The sequence below is a fragment of the Crocodylus porosus genome, unplaced genomic scaffold (assembly GCF_001723895.1).
Source record: "Crocodylus porosus isolate Cpor-Errol unplaced genomic scaffold, CroPor_comp1, whole genome shotgun sequence".
NCBI classification, from domain to species: Eukaryota; Metazoa; Chordata; order Crocodylia; family Crocodylidae; genus Crocodylus; species Crocodylus porosus.
Genome location: NW_017728947.1, coordinates 28,652,722 through 28,663,314, shown reverse-complemented (window position 1 = coordinate 28,663,314; position 10,593 = coordinate 28,652,722). Strand labels below are relative to the sequence as shown.

Below are 10,593 nucleotides of genomic sequence, written 5' to 3'. Positions count from 1 at the left end.
GAGGTGAAGAATTGGTTAAAGAGGTCTGCTTTCTCCTCTGGTGCAACCACCAGATTGCCCAGAGGATCTTGCAGGGGCCTCACATTTCCCAGTGCTTTCTTCATTCTCCCTGTATATTTAAAAAAGGACTTTTCGTTATCTTTGATTTTGGACGCAAGTCCTAGCTCTATATCTGCCTTAGCTTTCCTGACAGCCCCCCTACAGGCCCAAGCAGAGGAGGTATACTTCTCTTTGGAGATAGCACCCCGCTTCCACCGGGTGTACGCCACTTTTTTGGCAATCAGGCATTGGTGAGCCAGGGGGGCTTTCAGGCACTCCTGCCCCCCTTGCTTTTTGTTGGGATGGTCAACCCTTGGGCCCTGAGTATCGTCTCCTTAAGGAACGACCACTCATCTTAGGCACTAAGTTCCCCTGCTCTTGAGAACCCCAGTGCCTCTCCCACTAATGTCAACTCATTGAAGTTCTCCTAAATTTGTCGAAGTAGGGCAGGGCACACAAAATGCACACTTGACATTACAAGATGGAGACTTGACATTACTTTGGCTAACTTTACAGAAACAGGCCCAAATCATACAATATCAATATAAAACAGTAAAATTGAATACAGGCATAATAGGAATATAATATAAAACAGTAAAAATCAATATATTTACAATATAAAAAGGGGCTTATTACAGTAATTGCATTCAAGAACTTAGCTTAGCTTACCTATGACTACCTATAACTACTTATAAGGGATAGAGGGGGCAGAGAAAGAGTCAGAAATGGTTGGGGAAGGGTAGGGAATGTATTTTTAAGTATGCAAAAAAAAAAAACCTGGAGGTTTGCTACATCTGTATATGACCATGGATTAACTTAAATCACTTCAAATTGGAAAACAAATCTGTGTATATTTTTCTTTAGGTATCAGCAATGGTATATTGTCCATATGTTACTTGCTAAAAATAATGTAAGAGATAATAGGGTGAATGAATAGGCTTTTTCATTGATTTCCGCCCCTCACCACTTCGTCTTGGTACGCATAATTTTAAGTGTGGGGACAGAGCTACTCTATTGTATTAAACAAATAGAAATGTTCTCATAGTTTTCAATGCTCATAGTTTTCCTTGCAGATGGAGTGTGCTTATATCAGGGATGTCAAATGCATCTCATTTACCATCATCTCTGAGCCTGGACTGGACTTGAGGGCTCCTTGTGGGCCAAATCCAACCGATGGTAGCAGTGGGATGAGCAGCAATGGCATAAATAGTGGCGGGGGAAACTGTTTTTTCACAGTTGTTGCTCACCCTCTTGCTACTGAAGTCCATCCCCAACAGAGCTCTGAATTCTGTGGCAGGATCCATTCCACCGCCCAACCCCACGCTCTCTACCCTGAATTTCTGAGCCACAGGAAATGGATCCATGGGTTGTCTGGCCTATGAGCTAGGTATTTAACATTCCTGCTCCAGATGGTTCAAATGTAATTTTCTAACTCCTTTCAGTTTACACGTTAGACTACAGACAAGTATGGGACTAGACTGAGAAAGTTACCTAGTCTAGAAACAATCATTTGTATTTTATTTTGTGACATAATTTACATTCTCCTTAGCTTTGGTTTCCAAGCTCTCTAAAAAGTAATCTACCAACCAATTAGTATCCTGTACTATAAACCTAAATCAAATATACTTTCAGAAGGTCTCTGCTTTAGAAATGAACTTTAGGAAAACTGTATTGATTTTGTAAATTAAAAATGTAAAATTGAATGAAAGGAGGTCAAGCAAAGGACTGACCCAAGGAAGCAATCTTTAAATGAGAGCTGCCTTGGATTCAACACAGGGGAGGCAAAAAGAAGGCAGGAAAAGGGATTCATTTGCAAATGACCTGCAATTGCAAAGTCATTCACTTCCCAAATAGGATTAAACTTGTTCCATCAGCCATGACAACTGAAAAGATCATGGTTATAAATTCCATTTGCCGTAATGAATTGAAAGTGTCTGAGTTTGCAAGTGGCACTCATCATTGATGGACAGTTAGATTTGTGCATCATTTTTACACTAAAATTAGCTTCCACAAAATGTAAAGTATAGAAGGAGTGGCAGCAGTGCCAGAGTTTAAAGCATAAACAATTTATTTTTTATTGAGGATTGAATAGTGGTAGAAGCAAACAATGATTCCATGCCTGCTCTTTAAATAAACTTGCTTCATTTTAAGCGAATCTGAACACAAAACTGAAAAGAGTCTCTAGTGAGATTTAAACAAAGAAAAGTGGATGAATCCTTTCCTGACACACTGCATATCAGAAATAAGAAAAGGTTGTGTTTAGGAAATACTTTCTTCTCATCTACTTGGGTATAAATCAGCACCAACTCCCCTACAACCAATGGAACCACATTCATATGTAAACTTTAAAAGTGGAAATAATAATCAGACTTATAGATTAATCTCAGTCTTGCATCTGAATTCAAGAGTGAGACGATGTATTGACAGATCTAAATGCTGAATTGGGACCCAAGTCCACAGGCTTCCAGTGTGTTCATTACACACACTTCTAATCTTGCTTTGTTTGCTGTAGACTAGGTATGATTATCAGTGGATGAAAACTGCTCATATGCACTGAAGAAAGATGGCCATTTATAATTGGTAAAGTACTCTGTAGTGCTGCTGAAAAACTGTCCAAGATGTTTTTTAAACAGTTCTAGCTAAACAGAATTTACCATTTTTATGAACACCATGAAAATATAACAGCTTCTCAATTACTGCAAGGTTAACGTATAATTAATTTGCTAATTTTAATTACAACCCTCCAAAATATACTGCATAAATGCTCAGAGGAGAACAACAGCCAGGTGCCAACAGTAATCAGCCAAGGTTATTACAGATTAGAAGGTCTGTAGCAACCATGTTAAGGAAGATTTTTAAAAAACCTTTGTAAAAGCAACACATGTTTATTGAAACTCTGCAGGGAATAACACTTGCTGTCTACTTCTGCTTCCGCAAAATTATGGGTATTGCCACTTGCTTCACTCTTTCCTGGCTTAGCGTATAATTGCAGTTGAAACATATGATTGCCTTTTCTTTCTGCCACATGCTATTATCTTTGTACTGTGTATTGACTTTCATCATATAAACTGCATGAAAAATTTAATTACAACAAGATATTAGTCAATGTTTACAAAGTAGTATGAACATGTAAAGTTTTGTGTTTCTGCTGGGTAGCTTAGTAAACTCTAGAATAGAAATCCAGTTGGTGAAAATGTGTCTTTCGATGCCAGCTCTGTACTGGAATGACCATTTTGGGTGTAAGCATATTTTGATTAGTGCTAATATTACCTTTGTTCATGTTGGTTAAGATTCTGTAGTCTAACCAATTTATTTGGACCAAAGGAACTTTCTCAGTCCTAGAGCTGGCCAGGAGCCTAGTCTCTTTTTTCAAAGACAGGCAGAATAGTAGGGACAAGGAGTGTGCAAACCAGGCCTATTGGTTCGGATTCGGATTTGGCCCGAATCAGGGACAGTGATTCGATTTGTTGATTTGGATCGCTGTCCCTGATTCGATTCGGCCGAATCCAAATCTGAAGTTTTGATGCTGATTCAGAGAATCAGCAATTTGGGCATAGGCACAGCTTTAAAAGTTTTTTCTACATACCTTGAGGTACCAGTGCAAAGTACTTCTGATCTACTTCTGGGTCTGCTGGGGACTGCACCCCCCCCATGCCCCTTCCGGCTCAGCAGTCAGCTGTGGGGGGACCCTGGGTGTCCCCTGCAGACCCAGGAGGCACCTGTCACTGAGCCAGGAAGACACAGTGTGGCGGGGGCAGTGTGCTCCATGGCGGACCCGGAAGTGGTCCACTTCCGGTTCGCTGCTGAGCACTCTGGGGAGCTTCTGTGGGACTCTCCGTGTGCTCCAGCATTGCAGCATTCACGAGCCCCCTGCTACCTAGAGGTATACAGAAAAAACATTAATGCTGTCTCTGTGTCCAAATCGCCAGATCTTTCCAAATCGATTTGGAAGGTTCCAATTCAATTGAGAGACATTAAAGGGTCCTTTGATTCGATTCGGATTTGGAGATTCAGCAACTGAATTGTGCTGAATCTCCACCAAATCGAATCAGGGACCAAAGCTTTGCACAGCCTTAGTAGGGACCATTTATGCAACATGATATCAGCCAGTGACAGACGCCATACTTTTTTACTCTGTAGATGACAGCATCACCTTCAGTACTCCTATCTAGGAAAACCCCTAGGAAGATTAATCTCTTGAATTTAAATTTGCATTATTTTGAAAGACAAGTGCAAAACAGATGTAATGAACTTGAGAATCATGTCCACTAGACCTATTTGTGTAACAAAGGTAATATTGTAGAATAGTGGCAAAGTTGGGCCCCCAGAATCCTATTTATACTAGAACACCTGAGTAATCCAGTTGTTTTACAAAGAAAAAGAAATTATCTTTATTTTAGAAATATGAGAAGATAGGGTCATAATCTCTGAGTAGATCTATGCCAAAACATTTTAGACAGAAAGAGTTAGTTCCTTGCCTCTAAATAAAGACAGCTTATTTGTATTTTACATTTTAAATTCATAGTAAAAATCTTCAGTTGCATTTTATGCTTCAAGGTCCATAACTTATTATTGTTCTTGTTGTTGTTGTATCAACTGCATGTTAAGTGTTTGTTCTTTGGAGCCATTACAAAACATGATCCATATTTTTAAAAGAAGACTTTTTTTAAAAAGCATCTAAAATGTTGGTGTCAAAGGAAATTAATTTCCTGGCTGGCTTGTGTTTTTCTCTGAGGCAGATATTGATGAGTGTGCAGAGGGGATCATTGAGTGTCACAACCATTCACGCTGTGTTAACCTCCCAGGGTGGTACCACTGTGAGTGCAGAAGCGGTTTCCATGACAATGGAACCTATTCTCCTTCCGGAGAGTCCTGTATTGGTAAGCGATGCTCAGCACAGAACTTTTTTTTTCTTCTGCATGGTGTCATACACTCACTATTTAGGATGGCATGTCATGAACAGTTACTGTATTTAAAACTAAAATTAAGATGTAACCAACCATTTGTTAAGCTCATCATTACCCTTAGTAATGCAATGTAGATATTAGTATAAAAGACATGAACCATCACATTTCTGAATAGTCATATGGAAAGGGGACAATCAGAGGTCAAAACAGTGACTTGCCATCCTTAGCCATTTATCACCATATGCCACTTGGAAAAACTGAAATAATGCATCCGTATCTAGCCTTTTTTGCCATATATAATAAGCTACAGAAGGCAGGCACTGCTTTTCAACTTGCTGCTTTCAAATTACAGCAAAAAGATACAGGGTATTTAATCATAAGTCAAGCATTCTTTTGTTTATTTTGTATTGTTGTCTGCTTTTATCCTGTTTTATTTTTAGGGCTATACAAAATATACTGCAACACATTTTTTGTTTTGCACATACCATATTTATAGGCTAAAGTCATAAGAATATGGATCTGAGAGTATTTTCCAAAGTGTGTAGGATCACATTTGTTAGGCTTTGCTGCTAAGACTTAAAGTGAAAACAGAACAAGACCTCTAGGTATGTACTGCTGTTTCTGCTGCTTCCCTGTGCTGTGTGACCTTGATTGGGTTGCTTTGCCTTTAGACTTTGCACTAGGTATTGTGGTAGAATTGTACTGTTCTTTACGCACCCAACCAGCACTTACCCAGCACTTTCATACAGTTAGCAATCCTATACCATTTGCAGTGTGGATACATGAGTGCCCTTACAGCTCCTACGCATCCTCAGTAGGCTGCATTCTGCCAGGGCAAGTACATGGCTCTGAATTGGAGTACCTGGATGAGCAAAAATTCTGAATCCACAGGTGTTAAAACAGGCAGGGGGTTCTCTCAGTTTTTATAATGCTTAGAGCATGCTTGTGAAAGAGATCCGTATCAGACTGGTGGAACCATATCATCCAGACCCTGGTGTTGCCCGAGGGTATTGGACTGTAGCCATGCACTGTGTGAGGCACCCGTCAAGTCAGTCCCATGTGCTGCATAGGAAGTGTGGGGCCAGTCTGGTGTACATTGTAGGACCTGTCTGGGGCATATGCTGCCATTGTATTTGGAACTGGTCCAGATCACATATTGGTGGCTGTGTTTAGGCTTGGGCAAATACACAGGCCATGTTTGGGGCCAGTCCTGCTCTTGGGGCCCATTCAGGGCTCACACTACCAGCAGTGCCATGCTGCCACTGGACCTGAGACCAGTAAAGAGCACACACTGCCCACAGCACCATGATGAAGTGGCCCCACATGTCTCATCCAACATGCAGGGCCAGTCTGCAGGCCCAGTTCATCAGAGGGACTGGCGCAGCACCACTCATCAGGCCCACAGGGTTTGACTTCCATGGGTTGGGGCATTCACCCAGGAAGCAGGAGATGTGTTCTAGGCCTGCCTCATGCAGAGAGATTTTGAACCTACAGATTCTGACTTCCCATAGGTCAGGCAGTATATAATTTCCCTGTCCAGCTCTTCACGTTTATCATTTATACCACTGTAAGAGATCAGAGTCTGGCCTTGAGTGTTGTTAGTTTGAACCCTTAACTAAAGTTATTATAAAGGATTTGCCCTTTGGAATAACCCTATGGATTTCCTAGAGAATTGTAACTTTTCTAGAGTTTTCTTTTTAAACTGATCTTTATAATTACCAAGGAGGGATATACTTCTCTATATTCAATTTTATTTTATGTTTTAAATATCTTTGAAAAGGATCTCATTCTCTATTAACTTCTATAGATACTTAGATCAGCTTCTTAGAACTTGGATTTCTTTAGAATTCTAGTTGTTTAATCCCTAATTAATGTTTATGAGTTTTCCATAAAAAAAATATGTTTCTGGGTATCCTGACTATGCTTTTGATTTTTTTGAAAAACTTTACTTAACATTGTAAATTGTTCATATTTTGGCTAGTATACTTGTAAGTGAAAAGGATTTCTGCTTATTGAAAACACTAAGAAACTGTAAAATTCAAGAATAATATCTTAGAACGTAATATCTTGGAGTCTTAAATTTCAATTGTTAATTGAGACAAAGCTACCCAATTAAGTCCCAGTAGGCACATCTACACAAGTCGTTTGCAGCAGAGTAGATTAATTTGCTCCACAGTAAATATTGTGCACCTACACGTGCAGCCATATTAGGCTGGAGTAAACTAATTAACTCTGTAGTAGGATAGTACTTGTAAATACAAGTACTGTCCTGCTACGGCACTTTTTACTCCTCAGCAGTGCACGTATTGATGCAACCCTGGCTGGAGGAGGTATGAGGGTGCTTCAATGTGAGGGCTGCCTGTTGGATAGCCCTGCACTGGAGCACCCTTGTGCCCCTGTCGACCTGTCCACTGCTTGTTGAGCCAGGGGAGAGCAGACCCTGGGCTGGCAGGCTGACCTCTGGAGCTAACTGCACACAACACAGCTCAGTGCACATCACAGGATGAAAAGGTATGTGTATAAGTGCTCTAAAAGTCTTAAGGGTACTAGTGATAAAGGGTATCCATAACATTTCTTCATGCCTTTCTGTCTCAGGTATTTCTAAGGTGCTTATCACTCCTCTGTGTGTGCCTGGACACAAATGTAATAACTGTGTTGGGCCAAACTAGTGTACAATTTCACTGAAATAAGTTGAGCTATGCTGGAACTGTATTTTGCTCACCATAGTCACAGCTGATATGCACACCCAAAGCAATATGTTTTTTCAGTGGACCAATGTTTCCCTTTTATGTATAAGTATAGCACCTGGGAAAGTCAGTACTGTAAATGTTGAAGTTGATGGTAACCTTGCCTATGTATCTAAGAACAAAACTGAGCCCATAATGTTACATTCTGTGATCTATGTCACAGTCTATGTAGATTAAACAGCAATGTGTTTTCTTCAAAGCAAACTGCTCTCATTTTGACCTGCAGAGTATGTTGGAAGTTCAGAAAGGTGAGATGCTTGTCTCACCATGTGTAAGTGGTAAATGGAATGTGAAATTAATGGGGTTATTTTAATTTAGATAGCTTTTCTGAGCCATCTGCTACTGGGCATCAATGCTGAAAGGACTAGATTTAGTTTCCTTTCTTCCTCTATACTGATTTAATAATAAAAAAAAATACAGAATTCTGTTGTGTTGAAACAGATCACTTAAACAGTACAATTCCTTTTAAAAATGTAACTAAAAATAACGATTATGCAGAGAAATGAAATATGGATATTACAAGTACATTTCAGCTACAAACATAAACTAATACATGTTAGCTGAACATTTATTCGAATCACTTTATAGAGCTTATTCAAGTGAGTACAGTATTCAGAGTCAGGGCCAGAGTCATTCATCTTTTTATTTTGCACAACAGAGGGTTTGTCTGCATAGCAACAGCATTTGTTTGGGAATGTAAGAGATTATAGGCCTGAAATCAGAGTGGTAATACACCAGGAGAGAATTTAACCCACTCTGTTGAAGTATTTTCTGTTTGGTTTGTTGCTAGACACCTTTTCTTCATGACTCAAGGGCAAATCCTAGAGAACTCTTCTTGAATAAATTGCAATATCATTCATTGCTGGACAGCTGCTTCCACTAATGTTAAATACAGAGAGGAGGTGGAGGATGATATATTGATGCCTAACCTCCTTTTTGGATTTTGGCCTTACACATCTGTACTATATGCGGACCCCCTGGTCAGGTCACAATGTCCCAATACTGGTATGTATGTCTGAACCAATTTTTGCATGAGAAACATAGAAAAAATGTGCAGCTTCTGTTCTTTGGGCATTATGGTATAGCTAAGCGGTGTTAAAGATATGGTCTGTGGGCTGGATCTGGCCAATAAAGACTGGCCGGCAGTGCTGCCTGAGGGCATGTATGCCTCAGAACGGATGGTGGGGAAGGGCCCAGGACTGTGATGCCACAAGGTGTGGGCCCCTCACAGCTCCCCTGTTGTCCGCCTTGAGGTGCATGTGCACCTGCTGTCAGCAATGAGCTCGGCCAGAGCTATGCAGACCCCAGTGCAGCTGCTTGCAGCCTCCCTGCCACTTGCTGTGAGCAGCCCCCACTCCATAGGCTGAGTAGCAGGGGCCTGCTCAGAGCCTGGGCCAGTTGTGGCAGGCAACCAGGAAGCTGCAAGCAGCTGCATCAGGGTCCATGGAATAGGGCTGTGCAAAACAGCTATGTCTCGTTTTGATTTCAGATTCAGCCGTTTTGGAGGACAGTGACTCATTTTGGTGTTTTGGATCACTGCTCCGTTTTGATTTGGCTGAATCTGTTGTGGAGTTTCGATGCTGTTTTGGAGATTTGGATTGGCCGGGGAGAGGCAGGCAAAGCCAGGCGGCTGCAGGTTCTCCCACGGCTCCTCTAGCTGTGCCTGCCTCTCCCCCGGTGGGGGGAGCCATGGGGGTTTCTCCCGGCCCCATCCCCGACCCGGCCCCATCCCCTGCACGGCTCTAGCCATCCTGGCAACAACAAAAAAAGTCTCACACTCAAAAGCCTCATACTCACTGGCTGCAGCAGTTGCAATTTGGGGCCTCTGGGAGTTGGGGTGGCTCCTGCACTGAGCTGTAGCCCAGCATCACTCAGCCTCAGTGGCCTCAGCTCCCAGACAGCGCATAGCACTCTGCTGAGCTATGCTGCATGTGTGCCACGGAGCAGGTGCTGTGTAGGTGCCAGGCGGAGCAGGGCAATCCCTGCTGCCCCCCCACTGCCCCATCCTGCATGGGGGGACTCTGCCATGAGTGCCCAGAGGCCCCAGTCACCACACCTACAGCCAGTGAGTGTGGAGCTTTTTTTTCTTTTTTTTTTAAAGTGCTGGGATGCTGAGGCCAGGCGGAGGGGCCATCAGGGATGGGGCTGGGCAGCAGGTGCAGTTGGAGTGCAGGGGCTGCTACAGGTGGTGAGTGCAGGGCTTTTTTTTAATTTTTTTAAGTGCCGGGAGTCAGGGCCAGACAGGGCCTGGGGCTGGGCAGGGCAGCCATGGGGGCTTTTCCTGTGGCTCCCCCTGCCTGTGCTTGATGTTGGTTGCACCAAGCAAAATCGGGTGCTGGTGCTGACCCCAGCCAGCAGTGGCAGCATGCTGTGATCTTACATGCAGATCTGGAGGGTTGCAGGGCTGTGCTAGACTTGTCCCGGGGGGCATGGGCCCCATAATCTGCGTGCAAGTTGACAGCAGGAAGCTGTCCCTCCCCCAGACCCCTGGAATTGGAAGGGACCTCAGGACATCTTGCAGACACTGGCCAGCTACAGATGTCAATATCAGATCAGTCCTTTCACCCCTCTTCCTCCTCCTCTTCTTAGTTTCTTTTTCCCTGCAAGCCCGGCTCCAAAACATTTCTGAAACATTTTGGATGGTTTCATCTAGTTTTGGAGATGTTTTGGAGCCTTCTGCTTCATTCTGGATTCAGTGTTTTGGGTGCCAAAATGAGCTGAAACACCACTGAAACAAAACAGCTGCCAAAATTTTGCACAGCCCTACCAGGGAGCCCTGACATAGCTTGTTGTTGGTGGCAGGTGCACATGCACCTTGGGGTGGATGGCAAGGGATTCATGAAGGGCCCAATCCTTGTCATGGCAGTGCAGCTCTCGACCCTTCCCCACTGCTTGCCCTC

At 42.7% G+C, this 10,593-nt stretch overlaps 1 protein-coding gene across 2 annotated transcripts in view; it reads left to right on the top strand.

The window, feature by feature from the left end:
* The window catches only part of NELL1 (neural EGFL like 1), a 502,747-nt gene that overhangs the window by 461,091 nt on the left and 31,063 nt on the right, over positions 1-10,593 (top strand). Inside the window, exon 16 of one of the 2 annotated variants that reach the window (XM_019551934.1) lies at positions 4,779-4,919. The exons of the other annotated variant lie outside the window; for it this stretch is intronic. Coding sequence (XP_019407479.1) covers positions 4,779-4,919 — 141 coding nt within the window. The remainder of the gene's footprint in view (positions 1-4,778; positions 4,920-10,593) is intronic. 2 annotated transcript variants of the gene reach the window in all.